The sequence below is a fragment of the Cyprinus carpio genome, chromosome B12 (assembly GCF_018340385.1).
Source record: "Cyprinus carpio isolate SPL01 chromosome B12, ASM1834038v1, whole genome shotgun sequence".
Classification (NCBI taxonomy): Eukaryota; Metazoa; Chordata; class Actinopteri; order Cypriniformes; family Cyprinidae; genus Cyprinus; species Cyprinus carpio.
This window is the reverse complement of record NC_056608.1, coordinates 13268209-13294367: the sequence shown is the minus strand read 5'-3', so window position 1 is coordinate 13294367 and position 26159 is coordinate 13268209. Positions and strand designations below refer to the sequence as shown.

Genomic DNA, 26159 nt, shown 5'->3' with positions numbered 1-26159 from the left:
TCTGATATCCATGTGCTCTAAAGGTGGATTTTACTTGACAAAATGGGTGAGCAATAGCAGATCAGTACTGTTATCATTTCCAGAAACGGAAAGATCCAAAGAAGTCAAGGACTTAGATTTCAACAAAAGCAATCTGCCAGTTGAAAGAGCTCTTGGAGTACAGTGGTGCACAGAATCAGATACATTCAAATTCTCCATAAATGTACAAGAGAGACCTGCTACGAGAAGAGGAATGCTTTCTGTAGTGAGCTCTATATACGATCCTCTTGGTCTTGTATCACCCTGTATCCTTCCAGCGAAACTCATTTTAAGACTACTGTGTAAAGATAAACTGGGCTGGGATCAGAATATGCCAGAAAAGCAAGCACAACAATGGTTCAAATGGCAAAAGGACATACAACAACTGTCAGACTTCAGTGTAAGTAGATGCTTCAAGCCAAACAACTTTGGACTCACAGAGTCTGCCCAATTACATCATTTCGCAGACGCAAGTGAAAATGGATATGGAACTGTTTCCTATCTAGTACTCACAAATGAGCATGGAGAAAAACACTGTTCATTCGTAATGGGTAAAAGCAGAGTTGCGCCGCTGAAACAGGTAACAATCCCTAGAATGGAGTTGACTGCAGCAGTGGTGGCAGCGAAAATGGATAGGATGTTAAAACAAGAGCTGCAGTTACAACTTAAAGACTCTGTATTTTGGACTGATAGCCTCACAGTATTGCAATGCATTGAGAATGAAGCCTCACGGTTTAAAACATTTGTTGCCAATAGAGTTTCCTTCATCAGAGAAGCTTCTGAGCCTTCACAGTGGAGATATGTTGGCACATCACTAAACCCAGCAGACATGGCATCTAGGGGCATCAAAGTAGAAAACTTTATGAAAAAGCAAAATTGGATCAAAGGACCAGAATTCCTTTGCAAACATGAGAATGAATGGCCTTTGCGACCAGATCAGGCAAGTGCAATGGAGGTAGAACTGAAAAAATCAGCTGTAGTAAATTGTGTCAGTGCTACAGAAAAAGGGAAACCTATGGATAAACTGATTGAGTATTATTCAGAATGGTACAGGTTGAAGAGGGCTATCGCTTGGATGTTACGTCTGAAGGAAATACTACAGCACCTATCAAACAAGAGATGCGAAATTCAAGCTACCATAAGTCAGACAGAAGGTGATCCAGACAAACAACAAGCTCATTTGCAAACTCAAATGTTCAAGCTGAAACAGACACTGACCAAAAAACCTCTTTCAGTAGAAGATGTGGAAGATGCAGAACTGAGTCTGATTCGCTACAGCCAAAGACAGACATTTCCAGACGAATTCAAGTCTTTGCAAAGCGGTAAACATGTCAAAAGAAATAGCCCTCTGTCCAAACTGGATCCAGTAGTGCAAGACGGCATACTCAGAGTAGGTGGTCGTTTAAATAAGTCTGCAATGCCAGAATCTGCTAAGCATCCAGCGATTCTTGACAAAAAGCAGCATATAACTTCTTTGATTTTGAAAGACATACATAAAAACACAGGCCATAGCGGCAGAAATCAAATCCTTGCAAAACTACGAAACAAGTTTTGGGTTGGAGCTGCCAACACAGCCATTCGAAAGCTGATTTCTAAATGCACGGTGTGTAGAAGGTTAAATGCCAGAGTCAGTGAACAGAAAATGGCAGAACTACCGAGAGATCGTCTTTTGCCAGATGATCCTCCCTTTACACATGTAGGTGTGGATTATTTTGGTCCCTTCTTAATAAAGCGAGCACGCAGCATTGTGAAGAGGTATGGAGTGCTGTTTACATGTCTGACTGTAAGAGCAGTTCATATTGAGGTGGCCAGCAGTCTTGATACCTCATCATGCATAAATGCCATACGACGCTTCATCTGCAGGAGGGGGCAGGTGTCTACAGTTCGATCGGACAATGGTACGAACTTTATTGGTGCTGAAAGAGAGCTTAAAGAAGCCATCCAAGAATTAGATCAGTCCAAAATAGCCGAAGTTCTTGTCAAAAAAGGAATCAAGTGGATCTTCAATACCCCTACAGCATCGCATCAAGGAGGAGTGTGGGAGAGACAAATCCGCACAGTTCGAAAGATTTTGAATTCTGTTTTGAATCAACAGATATTAGACGATGAGGGGCTTCACACAGTTTTAGTGTGAAGTTGAAGCCATTATAAATGATCGTCCGATTACTAAAGCGTCAGATGACCCAAATGACTTGGAGCCTCTGACTCCAAATCATCTCTTGCTGATGAAAAAACAACCAGTCATGCCACCAGGAGTTTTTGTGAAAGAGGACTGTTATTCTCACCGAAGATGGAGACAAATTCAATACATGGCAGACCTTTTTTGGGCAAGATGGACTAAGGAATACCTGCCGCTATTGCAAGAGCGACAGAAGTGGCAGAAATTGAAAAGAAACTTGGTACCGGGAGACATTGTTCTCATTGTGGATAATTCTGCCCCAAGAAATTCTTGGATTATGGGAAGAATCCTCAAGACTACACCAGATGCTTCTGGTATTGTTCGACGTGCTTGTGTTCAGACAAAAACATGTCAGTTGGACAGACCGATAACAAAACTCTACTTATTGCAAGAAGCTGAAGAAGAATAAGAGCTTTACATAAAGACTGTGAATTTAAATTTCATGGACATTCTGAGTTTTCTGACATAAGTGATTAAAGGGTCAGAAATGACTGTTATGACTCTATTCAAGTATAAAAAAAAAAGTTAATTGTTATGCTACCGGCATAGACAATTAGGGGCCGGAGTGTTAGAGCCATAACAACATTAATCATTTTGTAATATTTTTTCCTTGTATTAAGAATGATTATGTTTCGAAAAATGTGTATTTTGTATTATTTGTATTTGTATCACGTGACTTTGACTAGTTATATACGTATTACGTATGCGTAAAAAACTTGAAGGAAGTATACGGAAGGAAGGAAGGGTTGGAACTAGACAGTCTTTTGACCGTGAAAATTTCTCATTTTTGAAACTGGAATAAGTGTAGACTTTCTTTTTGAATTTCTTTGTAATGTAACAAGACAAAGAAAAAGTAAACATTTACAAGCAAAGTTTTGATTCACGCGTCAAATCCTTTGTGCCATACCCTTAATGGAAATGGTGAAGAACAAGGCTCGGATCGCCATTACAGACACAGAGGAGACAAATTGTTGAATAAAGTCGTTATTTTTGTTTTGAGTTCAAAAAGTATTCTCGTCACTTCATAACATTACAGTTGAACCACTGATGGCAGATGGACTATTCTGACGATGCTTTTCATACTTTTCTGGACATTGACAGTGTAATTTATTTGGCAGTCTATGGGACAGTCACAAGCATCCCGGTTTTCGTCCGAAATATCTTAAATTGTGTTCCGAATGAAGAAATTAATTTTTAGTTCATCAAAAAATATTAAGTTATAAGAATTATGTTAAATTTTACAAAAAGTAATATAGTATCACTTTAATTTGGCTGTTGGTTAACATTGTCCAATATCTGTGTGATGTGAGTGGAAAAGTAATTTGTTGTCAGAATTTGTTTAAAGATTGTTAAAAATTACATTGGTTATTTAGGTAAAAAATGAATAGTTCCCAATAAGACCAGGAACATTGGAAGGTGCACACTGGAAAGTAAACATTAGGAAAGTAAACTAGGTCAGTTTAGATTCCACATTGACTTTAAGTGATCACTCTGTTTCCTGTTTCACTGCCTATTAGATCCATGAGAAGTTACAGAGTTATGAAGACCGTGCTCCGACTCCAGTACTGGACAGCGCCGGCTCACTGGCTCAAGACGTGAGTGAACCACATGCACACACTTCCTGTTAAAAACCAAAACACTTTTATGCTCATAAACTTTACACACTTCTGCATGGATAAACACACGCACACATGCACAACATGTGCCTGTGAAAACACATACACAGACGTCTCCCAGCATGTCTAGCTTAAGGCTGACTCCAGGAGGAACTTGTCATTAAAGGAAAGAAAAAAGATGGATGGATGTCTGGGGCAGAGAACACAAGTAGATGGGCTGCAGATGAGAGTGCGAGATGAGGCGTGGAGTATTGTGTGTGTCTGTATAAGACATTAGTCATCAGTATTATAAAACACTCAACGTTTAAACTCTCAACGGCTTGCATAATGTAAACTGACTACTATATCAACATGGCCACATAGAAATACACACACACACAAACCTATGTAAACTTTGAAGAGTTTACTCTGGATATGATCACAGAGAGGAAAGACAGAAGGAAAGAACACAAAGGCGATTCAGAGAAGAGCATCTCAGGTCATCACTGACTTTATGATGGGCAAAAATGCACTTTGCAATAGTCTGGATATTCAAAGCATTTTTGCAATAAAAGATGTTACTTCTGTTTAAACAGAGTGTTGTTTTAGTGCTCAAATCTACATCCTAGAAAAGCTAATCAGCTTTGAAACATGTCCGTTTCCTGTTCACTCATGTCTCAGTGGGCGGTGGCAACTACCCATATTGGGTTTCCATAAATCTCGACTTCCATTACGGAACTTTCTCAACCTGCAGCTCAGATCTGCCCCTCAGATTTACACTTTCCTTCTGTGTCCCTAAAGGTCCCACACACGAAGAACCTGATATCTGCATGTGCATGCGGATGAGGTCCATCAAAGGGTCGAGCAGCCAAATTACTCAGAGCCCCCTCATGTGTTTTTTCAGACGTATCATTTTCATCCGTTGCTGTGAGGAATATATGGCGTGCTGCTGTTTTGAACGCTGTAGCGGGTTTGCCGCCACCGCTCATTTGAGTGTAAAGTTTCGCTAATGGAGCTTTAATTTATAGTGGAGCATAAAATGCCATTTTAACCCCCGCCTGGCCCAAGATGCTGTCTAGCACTGATGCAGCAGGCAAGCACCTCACACACACATTTCCACAGAAAGCTTTAGCAGAGATGAAATACAAACAACAGTATGAAGTTTAGCAGCAGGTGTGCAGTTCTCATTCTGGCCACATGTAGGCAGTAAAGAATGCTACTTCCACAAGCAGGTCTCAGTCTGAATAAAAACAATCACCAGATTACAGTCCTCGTCCCGGGTGTCTTCCATTAGACTGTGGAAAACTGGAGTGCTGCAGAGCCTGTTGGATGATACTCCACTCCGCTCATACCTCTCAGATGCAAAAGTATGTTCTGGAGACGTCAGTCAAGCAATGCATAACAACTGTCAGATTATACCAGAGCAGCGAAACGATGTCCCTGATTGATTAATTAAAACCGCTTGTAGAGTTATTTTAGATTATCATTCTATTGCCACATGCAATACAGATGTCATAAGCCAGATGTGCTGTGATTTTTGCTGTCTGAAAAAAAAATTAAGTTGCAGATCTCCAAACGATTTTGTTTGTTGTAAGACAAAAACAGGCCACTTTGTATGACATTCTAACTGATTTGCAATAAATATTCGTCCGCAATTGCGTTTTTGGGCCATATTATAAAAATTCAAGAGACTGTTGTGAAAGAGATTAAGTTTTAGCTTGATTAATCTCTGAAACACAGCTGTCAGTAAATAGTTTCCAGTGTTTAGACACTTAATGGCACTTAATGTCTCATTGCAATTGCGTTTTATAAAAAATATCAATTTTTTTTTAATTTAATCTTAAACAATATATTGTTTTATAAATTTAATCTTAAGTTTTTGTGGTGTTTTCTTTAAAATAATGATGCATGGATATTTTGTACTGCTTATCTGATATGGATTTTTAAAATATAAATCCAATATATGATAATACAGTTTAAATATATGCATAACAGTTGCTTTAGTGACATTTGTTAATTTTATGTAATATTCACCATATTAATTAGGAAAAAGGTGTATTAATTAATTAAAAAATGGTTAAAAACTGTAAAATAAATAGATTCAATCTTTAAGCAGTAACTTTTTTTTTTTTAAATTCTATTACAATATTTTACACTGATAAATAAACTGCTAAAAACATGGGTAATAAATATGATAAGAATAAAACAAAATAGAAAAACAAAATTTCAATGAACTGGGAATCATATTTTCTCAATGAACAGAACACTGTTTTTACATACAGTACACAATAAATATGAAACGAATATGACATAGTGGAAAACGAAATAGTGCAGCATAATTTGATATCAAGCATTTAAAATGAATCTTTAATGCTTGTCCAGTGACAGCCCAACTGTCCTGTCCGCATCCAATTCACACAGATGGACCATCTCGCCCAGAGTACACGTTTTTATGCATAAAACAAAGAACCAACAACAGCATTATCCACCATCATTCGGGTCCATAATAGATAAATTAATAAATATACAAAAACTTCATTCTATATTTGAGCATGCACAAAGTATCCAAATACTATAGTCGTAAAAGACTGATCCCGGATCTGCACAAGCTGTTTTTCTCCATATGTGACCTCTGCTTGCTATGACATCAGCTGCAGTGGGATGGTACTGTGTGTATCTATTGTACACATGATGCAATTTGTATGTTTGTGTCTCACTAAAGGTCGCTGCCACCATTACTCAGTTGAACATCACCTCCCATTTGGTTGGTTACTGGAAAAGTCTACTGACATCCTAAGGGAGCGATTCTTTCAACACTGATTACATCGTTTCAGCAGACTCGCTCCACACATACACCCAGAACCAGAGTGAGTGGGGTCAATAAGAAGTTTGTGGCCCAGGAGTAACACTTCAAATGGATCTGGGGAACAAGCCCATCTCTCTCTCAACCTCTCAAACACACACACAAACACCAACTTCTACCTGCCACAAAGTGTCTCTGTGCCTCATTTAGTGTGCGTCTGCGCTGCAATAAATCTCTCAATCTCTTAAACATACACACACTCTCCACCTGCTACCTGCCACAAGGGAGACATTTATACTCCAATTATTCATAAAATATGTGTGTTCATGTCTGTATGACCAATGCATGTGTTCACGGATGTTATCGATGCTCATTTTCTTTTGCTCTCTGGTTTCTGTTTCTCTCTCTTGCTATCCTTCATGTCTGTTTCTGTCAGTTGACAGAGGAACTTCAAGGAAGAACTGCAAGTAATGAGATCAGAGAGCTTGTCAAGCTACTGTCCAACCCACATATAAAGGTAAGAGAGTAAACAAAACCACACAAAATGACAGATATACCGTTAAGTGTTGTTACAGTACCAGTTAAAAGTTTGGACATCTGATCATTCTTTTAATATTACCATTTTCAACATTTTTGTAATATTAGTCATCTAAACTATGTTTAACTAAGTAACACATCTTTGAAATGTAACTCACAAATAATTAAAAGATTAGGAAATTATACATCATTTCTATAAAACTAATTTGGTTTAACTTGATTTGTTTTTTTTTTATATATTGCATTCATTTGATATAACAACAAAGTTTTGAAATACTACTACAATACTATTCTATTTTAATATATTTGAAAATATAATTTATTCCTGTGACGGCAAAGCTGAATTTTACTCTAGAATCATTACTCCAGTCTTCAGTGTCACGGAGTGGCAAGACTTCAGTGGTCTTTCAAAAATCATTCACTCTAATTTGGTGCTCAAGATATTATTTAATTATTTGTTTTATTATTTTTTTTTTAATGTTGTGACAGCTTAATATTTTTGTTGAACCATGTCTTTTTATCATTTTTGATGAATGGTTCAAAATAACAGTGTTTGATTGAAATATTCAATAATATAAATATATAAAATATTCAAAATATGAATTTCTTATATTAAAGAAACGTACTGACACCATACTTTTGAACGGTAGTGTTAATTGTCTTTAATCTGAACTAGTCTGGCTGCACCATCATTGTACTTTCTGCTCTTCTTTCTATATTTTTCTTTTCTTTAGTCTATTTTTTTTCCCCCTTGTATGTCTATAACCCAGTGTCTGTTGGTGCTGTGTAAAGCGCTAGCAGATGGCTTCTGGGGACTAGAATGGCGTCTCTGTACGATAGTAACTGTATCACTCTCAATTAGTGTTGAAATGATCCATTCCCTTCGACCAGACATAAATCAGAACCTATTAAACGATCTCTTTCCTCCTCCCTCCTGTATGATTCACACATGAAAAAACACATTTTACTCATATTAGACCCGCTTACAGACTTACATAGACATTGATGAAAGCAGCAATTACGGCAAACCGTGTGTTGAAGAAAGAAAGAGCTGCTCTGGTCTAAACGAGAAAGAGGAGATGAGTGGCTCTCGGTTTGTGTAGGAAAATAGATAGAAGTGTATTGCTTTGCCCTTTTTTCTTTCACTTCTGTGTGCAGATTTTGTGCAGGCATGTGTATGGGTAGTTAGTTCAGCAGGTTGAATAATGACTGTTCGGATGACAAACTCTTTCCTAATGAGAGCTGCATGCCCAGTTACATTTCCCAGACTTTATTTGAACAAGTTCAACAATTTGTTATTGTAAGAGACCCAGTATAACTAATTAACATGCTCACACAGCAAGAGTACCTGAAGAAATGAGTTACTGATTTTGACCCTCAATTCACTCTTTTGCCACCTGACCTTATGTTGACCCTATTCCTTCAATCTCAGGAGAGAGTTTAGCTCCACAAAACACCCTTTATACCTCTGTCTGTTTGTGTGTCTGTGTCTGTGTCTGTTTTATTCTGTCTGTGTCTTTTGTGTGTCTGTGTCTGTGTTTGAGTGTGTTATGCATGGCAGGATAGTGAATTTAGACTGAGTTGTTGGACTGTAGACAGATTCTGTGGGAACAGAGTGAAGCTATTACGCTGCCTCACAATTTCACTCATCAGGGAAATGTGAAGACCAGTGTTTTAAATTGGACTAATCAAATGAAAGAGGCAGGGAAATGCTACAATTTTCCTGAAGTAATCCTTTCCATGAGCAGATAGTAGTAAAGTCAGATTTCAGTGAGCAGCCTTTTTTCAAAGCTGTAAATAATGCCAATCCAATTCTAGTTTTTAGGCACATACATATTGATATTTAATGGCAGGTTCAAAATGTCAAAATAAGGTCAATATGTCAGTGAAATGTTGTCTTTAAAAAACAAAACCTCTTTGCACATAATTCAATTCATAGAAGAATGGAAGAAGGCTTTTTTTTTTTTTTTTTTTGGTGTTCCTGGAAAATCCAAAAATATATTTTGACTCATCAGTTGATGGTTTCACTCATTGGTTTCTTGTGACCTCTATACAGAGGAAGAATTGTTTAAATATTTTGAACTGTTCATCATGTATTTATCTTTTGAATTTGTTGTAAGAGACTAGATTGCTTTTCAGTGGCATTACTGTGCAGCTGCTAAGGTAATTTTTAATTGATCTTTTAGCTGTTGCTATGTGGTGCGCAATACTATCAGGGATGCATTGTCATTGAAGTTCCAGCTGAGCTGATACAGATGATAATTATTTTCATGCTATGACATCACAGCATTATAGTGCACAGTATGAAAAATGGATATTAATTTTCATTTGCTAAAGAGTATGTTTGTGTTAGTAAATTAATGTTTTCAGTGATTAACTTTGTGAGCATTAGATGAGGATAGGCAAACATAGTCTAAATTGGAAGAAATGAGCTCAAAACAATTAAGTATCCAGTATCGAGCTAAGTGATGTAGATGTTTCGTAGGGTGTCATGTTGTATGTGTTTGAATTGTCACATCCGTGTACAAATTAATCGTCAGCTCTGCATGCATGTGCATTCTTTCGTGTGGCTTTGTGTTGGCAAGCTGCACACATTTTAAGAAAACTGAATCACAATGCCAGGTTAATTTTGGCCTTTAGAAAAAGGAAGACAAAAAAAAAAGAGTAATGGTAAAAAAATGTGGTTGCAGATGGTTAATGCCTTGACGCTTTAATAATATTTATATTGTGACATTTTATTCAAGTCCAAGCGAAACACAATCTGTTTGTTTTTTTTGTTTTTTTTTCTTTTTTTTAAACTTGTTGAAAGAATAGATCTGGTCATCTGGAAGAATCCAGGTCACAATGTGTGTGTTTGTTTGTCTTCTGGAGGAGGACTTAGGCAGAAGAAATGCATGGCAACTCGGTTGCAATTAAAAATGTTCCATTTCAAGTTTGCTTAAAACAACTGCACCATTCAATCTAATCTGCAGAGCTGTGTTTAGTGTAGACACAAACAACATTGTACCCTACAGGGATTGTGAAAACCTTTTTTTTGTGTCTGTGGTTGTTCTAAGTTGTTTACATCTCATAATATACTACTTATCTCTAAACACAGTGTGTGGATGTGTTTGATTGGCAGATATATAGTCTAGTCAGAAATTAGGTTTATTTTATAATGAGAGCCAAATTTGTATCACAGTGGTAGGTCTTCATTTAATTTATTAAATAAGTAGACTTTTTCAAATGTGTATCTTTTACTACATATTGTCAAATGATCAGCTAGTCCATGATAATACTGATTTTAAGTATCTCAGAATTTCTTGATTAATTTCAAGATGTACATGACGGAAATGAATGATAATTTGCAGTTCAGAAAGTTGAGTCGCATACAGTAAATAAGTGAGATGTGGACTTGAAACCATTTACTATTAAATCAGCTAGGGTTCGGATCACAGTCTAGATCTGATTTAAACCACTGTATGTTTATTTTCCCTCTGTGCATCTTATGAGAAAAAACTCAGTGGAAAGAAGTTTTCTTGTTATTATCCGTGCAATCTTTTTATGACATTAAATGTGGACTGCAAACTCACTTTCTGGTAAAAAGGGAATTCAGCAGAGTTGGTCTAGACTGACTGAGTGATTCAGATTCAACTTAATTTTTTAATTCAATTTAGTTATCTATGAAGACTGAAGTGTTTTGACAGAAACAAATTAATTATCAGATATTTCTAATATTTAATATGTCATTTTCAGTAAAACGCTGGATTTGAAATTGACCCGCTTACTAGACACATGACTCACTCTCTCTCCCTGTTTGTTTCCTCTCTCTTTCGCTCTCTCTTTCTCCCATCTGTTTTGCTTTAGCCACATGTTGAGTGTTGTTCTGGAGCTTAATCCCATGTCATAAAACAGACACTTTTCTTCTCCTCTCTGTCTTGTCTCCTTTCTCTTTTTTTTTTTTTTTTTTTTCTTTTTTCTTTTCTCTTCCCTCCCTTTTTTTATCTCTGGCACACAACTGCAAGATGGTTTTATATTGGAAATGCGAGGGAGAAAAGGAGTAAAAGAAAAAGTATTTCCAGCTTCATTTGAGACACAGAATCATTAAAACAGTAATGAATCTCTGAATGCCGTCATTCTTTTGCTATACCTCTTTCTCTGAGAGCTGAGGTGTGAAATATCTGAAATGGCTGAGAACTTCATTGCCTTCTGTCCATCCATCTGCCATAAAGTGTCCTCACCCCTTGGAAGCTCACAGCAATGTTGCCGTATTCCCAGTGGGATGCTCGTAATACTCATAATAATCTAATTGAATGAAAGATGACAATATGATCGGTCTTGGTTTTGATTCAGTTCTCTCTTTTTCCTGCTGGAGACACTTTAACAAATAACATTGCCAAAGAGGGTTGTAGTGAAATAGTGACTGTAATCAATTCAAAAGCAGCTTTATTTGTCAGTAGGAGGTAGTAATCTAAAGCAGACCTCTAAAGCGCCATGATTTATACTATAGGATTCAAGCAGATGCTTGGAGTATGAAGGCTGGAATGATTAGCCAAAACGAGTAGCTACACAAAATCAGTCAAACGACTACTGTTTGTCTTACTGTGTGAGCTTCTGTGGACTTTTATGTGTACAACTCATTCTCGTTGCAGAGTTTGTTGTCGGTTCATGATACCGTGGCCAGGAAGAGTTACGATCCAGAACTTCCTCCTCTGCCAGACGACATTGATGATGAAGAAGATTCTGTCAAGATCATTCGACTGGTCAAGAATAAAGAGCCGTTGGTGAGAGAACTTCCTTCTCACACACACTTACAAACACATGCAAATTTCCACATGCTGTCAAAGCCCAGACACACAGGGCCTGCCATAATTCAAGCTCACGTAGTGGAAAACACTCTTGTGAACATGAAGCACATAAATACAAGCGCACTCGCGCGGTAGTGTCAGTGATGTGTTTGGCTCGCGCTCCCTGTTCACCCTTATCCTCTAGTTCCTGAGTGACCACATATCCTCCATCTAAACATGACACAAGCCACATTCCACATTACCTTACAGACGCTCTTACCCGCTCTATGTCCAGTGGTCTCCTGTGGCATCTAGATGTATGTGTCTGTTCCTCTTTCCCTTACGTGTCGTTCACAGCTCTCTCTAGGCTAGATTTCTAGCCAACTTTCGCTCCTCCATTTCATCTAATTTCTCTGCGAGATGTCAGAATCAAGACCTCTGTTTACTCGTATAGTCATCAGCTGCACAAACCTGTTTGGATTCAAGCTTGAGGCTGTACTGTACTTGAAAGTGACAATGAATGAGCATTGACATCTACTGGCATTCTCGAGTTTCGAGAATCCCAAAATGACATTTTAAATCTTTTTGTATTTAGCTGAGCAGTTGTTGGGTGATTTGCCACTGTATTAGATTTCTTTTACTACGTAACAACAAATATGCTGAACCTTAAGTGCTTGTGGGGAGAAAAATTTATTGGAGGTGGTGTGGTAGTGTAGCATAACACTCCTAGACAAATGTCGACTTTCTAATTTCTGGACCTAAGATAATGTCTGTCTCCCTGAAAGACGGTATGTCTGGTTTTATACCAAGTTTATTCTTGTGATACACGTGATGGCTAGTTATTGATTTAATCTAAATAGACTGCATTGTCACTATGTAATTACATGTTGTATTCACAATATTTACAATACCAAATGTTTGAGGTCAGTAAGTGTTGTTTTTTTTTTTTTTGGGGGGGGGGGGGGGGGGGGGGGGGGGGGGGTTTAGCAGTAATGCTTTAAATTAATAAAAAGTGACAGTAAGGACATTTTTTTTTTATTTCAAATAAATATTGTTTGTTTGAACTTTCTGTTCATGAAAGAATTCTGAAAAAAAAAAAGGTTCCAAACAAAATATTAATCAGCACAAATGTTTTCAGTATTGATAATAATGAGAATTTTTTCTTTAACCCTCTGGGGCTTGAAATTCAGTATCTCAGAAAATTAAAATATTGTGAAAAGGTTCAATATTGAAGACACCTGGTGCCACACTCTAATCAGCTAATTAACTAAAAACACCTGCAAAGGCCTTTAAATGGTCTCTCAGTCTAGTTCTGTAGGCAACACAATCACGGGGAAGACTGCTGACTTGACAGTTGTCCAAAAGACGACCATTGACACCTTGCACAAGGAGGGCAAGACACAAAAGGTCATTGCAAAAGAGACTGGCTGTTCACAGAGCTCTGTGTCCAAGCACATTAATAGAGAGGGGAAGAGAAGGAAAAGATGTGGTAGAAAAAAAGTGTATAAACAATAGGGATAACCGCACCCTTAAGAGGATTGTGAAACAAAACCCATTCAAAAATGTGGGGGAGATTCACAAAGAGTGGACTGCAGCTGGAATCAGTGCTTCAAGAACCACTACGCACAGACGTATGCAAGACATGGCTTTCAGCTGTCGCATTCTTTGTGTCAAGCCACTCTTGAACAACAGACAGCGTCAGAAGCGTCTCGCCTGGGCTGAAGACAAAAAGGACTGGACTGCTGCTGAGTGGTCCAAAGTTATGTTCTCTGATGAAAGTAAATTTTGCATTTCCTTTGGAAATCAGGGTCGTAGAGTCTGGAGGAAGAGAGGAGAGGCACACAATCCACGTTGCTTGAGGTCCAGTGTAAAGTTTCCACTGTCAGTGATGGTTTGGGGTGCCATGTCATCTGCTGGTGTTGGTCCACTGTGTTTTTTGAGGTCCAAGGTCAACGCAGCCGTATACCAGGAAGTTTTAGAGCACTTCATGCTTCCTGCTGCTGACCAACTTTATGGAGATGAAGATTTCATTTTCCAGCAGGACCTGACCTTAACCCCATAGAAAATCTATGGGGTATTGTGAAAAGAAAGATGCGATATGCCAGACTCAAGAATGCAGAAGAGCTGAAGGCCACTATCAGAGCAACCTGGGCTCTCATAACACCTGAGCAGTGCCACAGACTGATCGACTCCATGACACGCCGCATTGCTGCAGTAATTCAGGTAAAAGGAGCCCCAACTAAGTATTGAGTGCTGTACATGTTCATACTTTTCATGTTCATACTTTTCAGTTGGCCAAGATTTCTAAAAATCCTTTCCTTGTATTGGTCTTAAGTAATAATATACATTTTGTATGAGAGACAATGCATGATAAACACACCTGCTTTTCAGCTCAATTGTTTTTATGAATGGCCCTACAGGATTATATGTCCTGAAATATGGTGTATAGGTGGTCAGTTAATAATGGATTTCAAATGCGTTCCAGATCAGATGCGTTATAATTCAGATTTAACATCTGTAGTTGATCAGCATTCGATTTTATTGTGAAATGAAATGCAAAATAAATCCTTTTCCTCTCAATAAACATTGGGCTTTTGTTAGGTATAGTGTGACCTGTGGCCCAAGTCTTCGGCAATTTTAGATGCTGGCTGCCCCTCCAAAACCTCTAGCTGTTTTTCAGACAAGTTAAATATCAATTCTTTTTTTTTTTTTTTCTCTTATTTGAATTTGAAATTGTATATATCAGGTGCAGACAGCCTGTGCAGTCATTATGACAAAAGTTCTGCAAAGTTGAACTTTAATTTCTCTTTCTTTCTCTGGTGTGTGGTAGTTAGCAGGCCTCTTCCTCTGCGGATGATTCATCGATTTGTATAATTGTGATTAGTTGAATGGGTAGGATTCAGTAGCTCTGATTAATTGCTATCATTTTTCAGCCCATGACATCATGCGTATTTTAGTGAGGGGAGTAATGAGGAGAAAGTGGAGGGGGTTTAAGTACTTCGGGGATGGGACCCAAATCCTCAAATGCTCTCCCCTCTATTTGGTAACTTTAACCTGCTGATTTATTAGCAGCAATGGCAGGATGCTGAAATAATTGGGCTTGGATCAGCATACATGTGTGGTGATGGCAACAGCAACAGAAGTGAGCTCAGTGGTGGATTTTATTGAAAGAATGTGTCGTTTTGGATAAGGTTACTGAAAGGTCTATAGGAAGGCAAAAGACTGTGTGTATGGGTGTGTGTTTGTTGGATAGATGAAGTGTATATATTCTATTCAGATTTTCAGACTGAGTAATAGGAGAAGAGTAGACAGAACAGACATTTGCCAATAAGATGATTTGGCTATAGATTGTGTGTGCACACTTTTCATTGCACGGTTTGTCTTGGCTAGCATATTCTCATCTAGGTGCTTATTGCACTTTTAAGATGGAGCCTGGCCAACAAAATTTTTCATCCCTAACTTATACAATTTGTCTTTTGATGTAGTAGTCTTCTTTAATCTCCATGTTACTCATCCTGAGAGCTGTAGTAATCTACCCCCTCACCTTCTCCAAAATGAGGACCTCCTCTGGCTTCTGTTCTGTTTGAATGTATTTTTTAATCACAAATTATATTGTCAGTATAACAGTTTGAGTGAAAAGTTGACACAGTTTGGTATATCCAACTTTTGCTTTAACAACAGCATCACAAGTGTGTCTCTATATTCATCTATCTATCACATACTCAGTTAGGCTCTGTTTACAGTGAGTTTTTGTTTTAAAGCAGCGTTTTAACTGAAAATGCATGACACATGAACATTCATGCAGGTACAATCATAGATATATATATATATATATAGGTAGATTCCCTATTATTTAGATAGCGGACCGCGTCTAGGTGCTTGGAGCGGCTGAATGTGGCATCTACCTATACATATCTATGGGTACAACATGATGTTATTGTTTACACAGTCGTCAAGGATACACAGAGCAAATGTGGGCAGCCACATTTTCAAAGGTCTCCGTTTTTGTCCGTTTACACTGAAAAGCAACCTCGGAGTTTTAAATCTAAAACAGGGTTTGCAACATTTTCAAAAGTCTCAGTTTCCAAGGGTCGAAAATGCCGGAGTAGTGTAAATGACAGCCATAACCATAGCAAAAGTTAAGCGTTATAAAACGAAAACGCACTAGTGTAAACAAACCTTAGGGGTCTGTTGTGGAACACATTTGTCATTAAATAGGCAAACACATTCTTATTTTATTTATGAATCAAACCTGAAAGTCATTTTGATTCTGTATATGGTTAAATGTAAATCTGATTGATCGAAGTTCAACAAGTGAAGTTTAATGCAAAAGTCAGCAGGAAAGTGTTTATTGAATTTCTACAAATTTGCCTTTGCTGTTTATTTAAAGAAATGAGAGAAATGACAGAAGTAATTATTAAGCAACTGTATTTGTTTTCCTAATATGATCTCTGCCAGGGTGGATCTCAGGAGGGATTTTACAGTCCTAATCAATATCTTTTCTTCAAATTCCATATGTTTAGACTCGAGAATCCAAAATTCTGGATTCACATAACATTAAGAATAAAATTCTCTATATTTCATCTGACACCACTGATAGATAATGTAAAAATGACATGTCATGATCCTGTGACTTTAAGCAACTCAAAAACAAGTCAAATAGGGACTTTGTTTTTAATGTTATAATTGCAAAAATTTTTCCAACAGCATAGCATATACTCTCACACTAGTGTGTGAGTATCCTATTGCTGAACTCCCCGTCAGCCATTATTATGGTAGTTGATATTACTGTAATCTGTATTATTTGGAGATGATCATTGAGTCCACACAATCAAATAGCAACAAAGCCTGTGATTTTATTTTTAAGACATTTTCTTCTTATGTTCTTTTGAAAATATTTGAGAACTTTTTAACTTCTTTCTTAAGATTTTTGAGAATCCGGCTCTAGGCTTGGTAAATGTTTTGCAGTACTGTAGTACATAATCTTTTCATAATCTTCTTTTTTTTTTTTTTTTTTTTTTTTTTTTTTTTTTTTATAAAGAAAGTGAAGTGACCAAAGTGAATGACTGAAGTTTGTGTTATTCTCCTCAAACAATTTTCAGTACCCCAGGACAATGTCAGTGAAGCATGCGGGATGTCCTAAAACACTTGTTTCTTTTGGCTTATTGCTGTTGACTGTTCATGGCAATGAAATCTATACAGTGGTAGAGGACCAAATCTCAGAGACGTGAAGCCAAAACAAGACTTAATACTTTGGGAAAAAAAATGTTTTTGAATGTCTGAGCTTAGATTTGTAATGTTGAGCCTTGGAACACAAGCATAGCCAACAGACTTTCTGTACTATAAAAGTTCACACTGTTCTCATTTCCTCTTTGACCTCTCATTGCTTGATGACATTTACATTTACATTTAGTCATTTAGCAGATACTTTTATCCAAAGCGACTTACAAATGAGGACAATGGAAGCAATCAAAATCAACAAAAGAGCAATGATACACAAGTGCTATAACAAGTCTCAATTAGCTTAACGTAGTACACATAGCAAGTTTTTTTTTTAAATTATAGAATAAAAATAAAACAAATGGAATACAAAAAGAATGGAGAAGCTACTGTTAGTGTTTTTTTTTTTTTTATAAAGAAAACAAGCAGTTAGTAAATGAATAGAGTGCAAGTCTAAAAGGGGCAAGCTTTTTTTAAGGAATAGAATTAGAATAGAGACTGGTAGAGTTAGAGGATCAAATAAAGATGGAAGAGATGTGTTTTTAGCCGATTCTTGAAGAGTTTGGCAGGTCATTCCACCAGCAGGGAACATTTAATTTAAAATTTAATAAGTCTGAAGTAGTGAATTTAGGTAAAGGGGTGCAGAGCCAGTGGTGGTTTTTTTTGGGCAAACATCAGTGCCTTGAATTTTATGTGAGCAGCTATTGGTAGCCAGTGCAAATTGATAAACAGAGGTGTGACGTGCTTGTTAAAAATTAATCTTGCTGCCACATTCTGGATTAATTGTAAAGGTTAGATAGAATTGGCTGGAAGACCTGTCAAGAGAGCATAGCAATATTCCAGCCTGGACAGAACAAGAACTTGAACAAGGAGTTGTGCAGCATGTTCCGAAAGAAAGGGCTTGATCTTCTCAATGTTGAATAAAGCAAATCTGCAGGACCGGACGGTTTTAACAATGTGGTCTGAGAAACTCAGCTGATCATCAATCATAACTCCAATGTTTCTGGCTGTTTTTGAAGGAGTTATGGTTGATGTGCCTAACTGGATGCTGAAATTGTGATGAAACGATGGGTTTGCTGGAACCACAAACAGTTCTGTCTTGGCAAGGTTGAGTTGAAGGTAGGGATCGACCGATATGCATTTTTCAGGGCCGATGCCGATACCGATTATTACAGATCAAGGAGACCGATAACCGATATTTTGAACCGATATGTGTCTAGTGTAAAAATGAAAATTAATGTCAAAATTAAGAATAAAAAGGCCTCTGACAAAGACTCTCTTTAAATTATTTTAACACATCTTTAATTCTGAGAAAACTGTTCATAATAACAACATTAATATTAATAATAACAACAAACATAAGCATCCATCAGCAGCATTCTGTAAACTAAGTAAAACTTGCATCCATCAGCAGCATCCTATAAACAAAGTAAAAACTTAAAGCAAATTTAAACAGCAACAAATGAACAAATAATGGAAAATAAATGTAATCTCTCTCTCTCTCTCTATATATATATATATCTATGTGTGTGTGTGTGTGTGTGTGTTTATATTTAGCATTTTATTTGCAACCCGGAATTGCATTAAAATCACACACACAACCCATATTGTAATAGTGTTTTTTTTTTTATCTTTGATGTGTAAAATGTTTGTTTGACTGTTTATCACGGCGATACAAACTAGGAAGTATACAGGACAGCGTCATCCAGAAAACGTGCAATGTGAGATTATTGACAATTTACGTTATTAGCATAGGGTTATTAGCAGGGTGCGATTTGTGAAATAAACAGAGGTGGGGGGGGGGTGCTTTTGAAAAATTTTATGAAATGTTCTTAATACGACGGAAATTGTATTTAGTGTGATCTCAGTTTAATAAAAACATTGTAAGCCTAAGTTAAACCTATTAATTGTAATGATTTAATGTCCACGGTTATTCAAACAACAAATTACATCGAGAATTTGAGAAAGCGAGCAAAGAACACAACGGAGCTTTTTGAAACTCCGAATCAGTTAAACCATTGCGTCGCAAAATGATTCACTGTTTCGATGCACTTCAATCGGATCGCGTATCGCGAATCATTTGATTCAGATCTGGACGTCAGAGCGGGTTTGCATGATGTTTTTATCCCCACCGGGGATAAAAGTTATTCAGCAGAGGCAGGGATGCATAGACCAGAAAGGGGGAAATCCCCCCCATCCTGGTTATTAGTCAAATGAGAGAGCGCGCGGCCGCGGAGATAACTAAATCAGGAATAGGGAGCTCGCGTCGCGTCAGGGCGTCAGAGCTCGCGCTTGATGCCCTTTCAGCTCTTCAAAATTGCATAATGGTAATTCTGAATCTGTATGATAAATTATTTTGCAATCATGTTAGAATAAAGCAATATTTCTCCAAATATGCGCAATTTTTTTGACTAAGAGCCCTAACGGAACGGACGCTGTTCAGTGAAGCTATGTGAACAACACAAAAAAAACCGCAGCAGACGTGAGTGAATTCATTCGTGTTGATAATCTATTCACAATATAACGTTAAGTTGGCCGAATAATGAGAGAAGTAGGTTTTAGTTTCACTATCTCAGCACTGATGTGATGATCCGTTAAAGCATATCACTGCAATGACGGACATTGACCTGGAATTCACAGTATAATAACTGAACGGGGCTTGTCATCATAAATCGATTATATTTAGGTGTTTTGCAACTTCAGTGTAGTGATTTATTGCAACTTCAGGAACGTTTACTGCATTCTTACCTTCGAGAGATAAGTTATTGATGTGTGATGATGATCACTGAAGCAGCTCCTGTGCTTTCGGTGTGAGAGCAGAACATTTTCCAGCCGCCAGCCGTATTGATTGGCCAGGCTCGTGACTCCCAACAAATCAGACGGACGATGGGCGGGGCTTAGTCTAGGCCACAGAGCGGTGCGCTCTGACTGAGGTGGCTGGATCAGTGCCAGATCGCGCATTTCAAAATAAAATGGTTTTATCGGCAAATCGGTTTTGAAAATGGCCGATGCCGATAACAATAAAAATGCTTAATATCGGCGCCGACAATCATGTTTCCTCTCCAGCAGCTTCATTAGACATCAAGGTGATGGTCCTTCATGACACCAGGCTTGATGACACAAGGCTTCATTGATGTTTCCTCTCCAGCAGCTTCATTAGAAACCTTTTTTTGTATATTTTAATGTCTATTTTGATGCTGAATATATCTGAATGATAGTTTTTGGTTTTTGATATCAATAGTTTATATATGTAATAGCCATACCACACAGTGATGCAGCTCGTTAGAATGCTCTCGATGTTGCATATGGAAGGTTATAACAGGAAGACAAATTACTATATAGGACTGTCAAGTTCATGAGCGAGTTCAGCTTCCTGACAGCCAGATGAATGGTCTGCTGGTCCTGGCCTGGAGACTCCGCAGTCTCCTCCCTGATGGCAGCAGACTGAAGAAGCTGTGTGATTAGTGAATGGGATAACCTGCAATGCAGAGGGCTTTGCGAGTGTACAACACAGTGTAAATGTCCTGGAGGGAGGGGAGAGAGACACCAATGATCTTCTCAGCTGCTCTTAGGATGCGTTGAAGGGTCTTCCGGCAGGACGCGTTGCAGGCGCCATACCACACAGTGATGCAGCTCGTTAGAATGCTCTCGATGTTGCATATGGAAGGTTATAAGGTCATCCGTTTGGGTTAGTGATGAAAAACCAAGCACTAAGATAATGTCACTTTCTAGAAATAATGGACGCAGAAATTAATTGGGGTGAAAGATGGGAGCACACATGATAGCACTTTTGCAATACATCTGTGTACTCAGGAGAAATATATCATGGCCCTGATGGCTCTGAGTGGAAGAAAACATTCACTCCAGTGAGATACTGAGGACAGACACTGACATGCACCATCAGAGGGTAATGTTGACCTGAGAGCTAATGTGTCACTCATCTCCCATGTTACCTGCTGAGATCAGTAATAGACTTATATTGGCCAGACATTGGCCGGCATCGGACAATAAGTTTTTCTTTTTGGCTGATGCGTTCGTGACAGGACATTTATTTTGACGAAGCTGAGAATTGCAGCGCCTGAACACCCAGTGCTCACATTCTCCCTCTTGTTCGTTGTTGTTGTTAACAGTTCTGTCCACGGACAGAAGTTTGTCTAATAACAACCCTCTACGGACACCTTGGCAGTTAAATCGCCATTGGCTAGTAAATTTCTTAGTTTACTCGCCAGACCAATATTTATGTATGTGTATATATGGCGGCAGCTGTGGCCTGATGGTAAGGGATTGGACTTGTAACCAGAAGGTCGCAGGTTCGAGTCTCGGTGCTGGCAGGAGTTGGGGAGGCCCCCAGTTGCTCCCCGGGTGCTGGATATAGCTGCCCACTGCTCCGGGTGTGTGTTCACGGTGTGTTCAATTCTCACTGCTGTGTGTGTGCACTTGGATGGGTTAAATGCAGAGCACCAATTCTGAGTCTGGGTTACCATACTTGGCAAATGTCATGACTTTTCACTTTTCTTTCACTTTCAAGCATTATAATATGATAATCAAGTATTACTTAATGATAGAACTTTAATGTTAAGAATTAAAACTTGATAACCATGTATGTATAATATTAGTCATTTTAACTGAACTTAGGACTGGTGGTGGTGCTTTTTTGGTCATTCAGTGTTGCTGTAAAAACAATTGTGAAAAAACTAACAGAAATACTGATAAGATAATAATGACACCAATTCAACTAATAAAAACAATATGAAACGCACTAAGGATTAATGAGCTGCTGGATTTATGAATATTAATCAGGTTGTGTGCATTCGCTTGAACTTATTTGGTGAAATCAAAACAGGGACGATATTAGTATTAGTTTCGCCCACTACCGGAAAACCCGGCAGTTCTTACAAACTGAAAAAATCCAAAGGAACTGTATCTGTGCTAAACTTATACCTAGCCTCTAACTTACACACTGGCGAGTAAAATATGAGAATTTATTAGGCATTGGCTAATATTAGACCTCATTTAGTCACCAGAATGAAGATTTAGTCACATATGCGAGTCATTTACTCACAATGTAGAGGGTTGAATAATCAGATAGAACTGTTAAACAAAGGAATTAAAATGTATACAAAGTATTATTATAATGGTTGTTTTTATATTGTTAGTAATAGAAAGGCAAACATTATAATACTTTCTCGTTTGCCGTCAGCATTCAGCAAATATGCATTTATTTCATTTAAACAAATCTTTGAATGACTAATGAACATATAATTTCAAAAACTTTGCAAACTTAGTCAAATCCAGCTGTGAGATCTTAAGTGTGCATTTGTATACTGCACGAGCACGTGTTCTCTGCGTGACGGTCAATCCATGAGAATTGAGTACTGACAGGAGAAGAGTTCAGAGACACGCATTCGACAAACTTTAAACTCATGATTTCAAATTATACTGCGCTTCATGCTTTTGCCCAATGTCATATTCATGTCATTTTCACTGTGTGCCGTATGTTAAATCAGCGTTACCTTGGCTTTATTTGAACAAAATGTGATTCCCAATGTACACAAACTTCCCAGAATACAAAGTGCCCTGTTGGTTACTTCCTTTATAATTATATTTTTACTTAATATTTGTTTATTTGTGAAAAATACATTCTTTTAAAATATAAGCATGTTTATTTTACACATTTATTTTTTTAATCAATTTTCAAATGATTTCAAATTTCTTAAATATTAAATTAATAATCATATCGGCCACCCTGCTTCCTAAAAAAAAAAAAAAAAAAACAATATTGGTCGACCACTAGTTCATACATGGTTCCTTCATACCTTCATTCCTTCAGCCTTGTCAACAGAATAAGCATTTTATTTATTTATTTAAAATAATTTTATAATAAATACATTTATTAATAGACAAATGATTCATTTAAAGAATGTTTGAAATGCAGATTTATTAGGGTTAGAGTTTGTCACTGGTCATTATGTAAGTGTGGAGTTCAGGCTTCTCTCCTCACCTTTTGCTGTTTTTCTAATCTTTCATTCCTTCCTCTGCATAGTGTGCTCTGATTTTCCCAAGTATCCATGTTTCTGTCTGTATCCTGTTACAGAGTGCACAGGAGGTGCTCGAGCGCACATTAGCACACACTGTGTTCTTTGTGTAGTAAGGTCTGCTTGTCTTTCGAAGGCATTTCCTCATGTAGGTGAAGGAACAAGATCTGACTTCTGAAAGTGATGTTTCCTTAGTGGGGTACACAGGCAACACTTATAAGACAACAAATGGATAATCCAGTGTGTGAAACCACAGAGACACACATCGATTTCAGTCTTTGATACTTATAAACACTTTCTTTGTCTAAGTTTTGAGTTAGCCTTAACCACTGATGAATCATATTAGTCCAAAATCCCCTATTAAATAATATTAAAAATAAAATTGGTTCTGATTAGCTTCCATTTTTAGTTGCTTTGTGCAGTATTTAGGTTTCAGCCTGGATGGAAAAATCACTTGATGTTGGAAACCTGCTTCTGAGTGTGTTTTCCCATTGGATATAAAATGACCATTTCTGGCTTCTAGGGTCATACTGCAGGAGACATGAACGATTGTATCCAGCATTTTATCCCAGGCTTCAACTTCCCTCTCCCGTTCATTCCCTTTTAACCTCCACCCATTCCCATTTACCTTCCTGTCATTCTTATTTATTTCCATTCAAGTCAGCCCTGTCCTGTTTTCAGCACAAACCCTGGCATTCCTCAGCCATTATTACCTTAATGAGACCCAATTTTCCTTTTTCAACATAATACCTGTTAATGATGGAACTGTTATGCAACGGTTAAAGCAACATTGAGTGTTTACTGAGCAGGTCATTGAAGGGTCAGTATAACAGTCAGAATGTATAAAGGGAGTGAAACATCACAGACTCTGTGTTTGTTTTGAGTCTCACTGTGTGTTTGTGAGTGTGCATTTATAATTGGAAGTTTAATAACCCTGTTACTCTGTTTAACACGTATCATCTTCCTGCTGGTGTACTCACAGGTGGCATAAATCAGCAATGATAATTGTGGCTAATTGTGTTTTAATGACCTCACTGTTGTTCTTTTTGCTGTCTTTTCCTCCCCAGCTTTCTCCCTGCCAAATCTACAGCAAACAAAGCCATTTGGTTCTCTGTAATTTATGTTCATTTGAGCGACGAGATGAAGAGAGTGTGTATTGTTGTTTGTTTTCATGCCAGTTTAAGTGACTTTGTGTCAAACACTTGCTCTGTCTCGGTCCGGGTCTTTGTGTTTGTTTTTTCAGGTCTGCCTTGATGGCTAGAGCTTAGGTTCTGCTGAAATGATCTGAACCTCAGACTCTTTTTGTAATGATGTTTGAAAAAGTTATGTTATATATATTAAGCAGTGCCACGGTTTTCAACATACAGTAGATAATAAAAAGAAATGTTACCTAGCACCAAATCATCCTATTAGAATGATTTCTGAAGGATCGTATGACACTGAAGACTGGAGTAATGGCCTCTGAAAATTCAGCTTTGCCAGCACAGTAATAAATGACATTTAAAATGTATTCAAATATAAAACTGTTACTATTAATTACAATATTATATCACAAAAAGTCTGTTTTTACTGTATTTTTGATCAAATAATACAGCCTCGGTGAGTTTAATAATCTTAAAAAACTTGCCAATCCCAAATCTGAACAGTTGTGTGTGTTGTGCGTGTACACACAACTAATTCAAATATAAAACAGTATTTTGCATGCATTTTGGCAGCCGAATGGGGTAGAAATCAACCAGAGGGGGTTAATTGGGTCTTCCTAACCAGGCACACCCATTGGCACCCACGACATCTGTTTAACATCCAATGTGCTTGTAGATCGTCTTTTGTGTGTTTGTATAAAAGAAAAGATTTTCTTCATTGTCTTCATCTAATGCCTCTGTCGTAAGAGTAAGCATACACATGAGCAGTTACTGTCATCACACAGTCATGAGCGGCGATGTGCATTTGATTTTTGCGACTGTCAATCTGTCAACAGATGAACCGTCTCTGAAGAATGACTTTTGTCTTGGCGCTCTGAGCTCTACACAGATTAAGCCATCCATTTTTGGCTGGCCTTATAATAACAGTCATAAGCATTTATGTGCTAAGAGTCTCAGCATATGGAGCTGATCACCTTCACAACTGGCAGCCGTGGGTCACGTTACTGATGAGTAATTTAGGGAGCCGCGGTCTCTTATTCTAACGTGCTTAATTTTTCTTCCATCCTCTGTCTGTCTCTCTCTCTCTCTCTCTCTCTCTCTCTCTCTCTCTCTCTCTCTCTCTCTCTCTCTCTCTCTCTCTCTCTCTCTCTCTCTCTCTCTCTCTCTCTCTCTCTCTCTCTCTCTCAATGTTCAGAGGAAAATTTTTTCATTAAAGTCTATTTATAGAGCGTGTTTTAATGGGCAGACCTCAGCAACAAGAGGAAATAAGAAAACCTTGAAAATGCTCAATCAAAGAACCTGCTCATTTCCTCTGGCTGCCTATTACAAGTGACCTTACTGCAAGAATGAAGTTACACTTGTGAGGATTGTGCGAGCGTGAGGATGACTGACAGAGAGGTGGAGTTCCTTATGGGTAAATCGTGCCAGCGTGATGAGTTTGGTTAGTCAGCCTAGTGGCTCTCTCAGCAGCATGTGTGATTTGAAGGAAGTCAGTTATGTCCGAGGCAGAGAGGACAAATTTGCACCTGAATAATATCAGCTCATGCTCTCACACCAAGAGATAGGAAAAAAATGGACTTTAGTCATTTGCATGGGTAAATGACAAAAAATATTTTATTTGCTTTAAAGGAGCCATGTGTAATGTCTGGCAAAAAAATCAAGTCATACTCCACACTCCATACCAGATGGGGGCAGTATGCCTCAATAAAGTGAATTGGTCTACTCTAGAGTAACAAACGAGAAACGGCATAGTCTCTATGCTCCGCCCCTACCTTCACAACAACCCTACAGCCATAGCCGAAGCCTAAAGGACGTTTTGCCTCCAGAGGAACGTTGGGTGATGTCAAGTGATTTTGAAACATGA

The 26159-nt window shown here is 37.9% G+C and overlaps 1 protein-coding gene across 4 annotated transcripts in view; it reads left to right on the top strand.

Moving 5' to 3' along the window:
* LOC109097694 (MAGUK p55 subfamily member 7-like) overlaps positions 1–26159 on the top strand; it is a 140790-nt gene that overhangs the window by 71016 nt on the left and 43615 nt on the right. For all 4 annotated transcript variants that reach the window (XM_042735450.1, XM_042735451.1, XM_042735452.1 and 1 more), the window contains exons 4-6: positions 3715–3792; positions 7032–7112; positions 11764–11895. In XM_042735450.1, coding sequence (XP_042591384.1) covers positions 3715–3792; positions 7032–7112; positions 11764–11895 — 291 coding nt within the window. The remainder of the gene's footprint in view (positions 1–3714; positions 3793–7031; positions 7113–11763; positions 11896–26159) is intronic.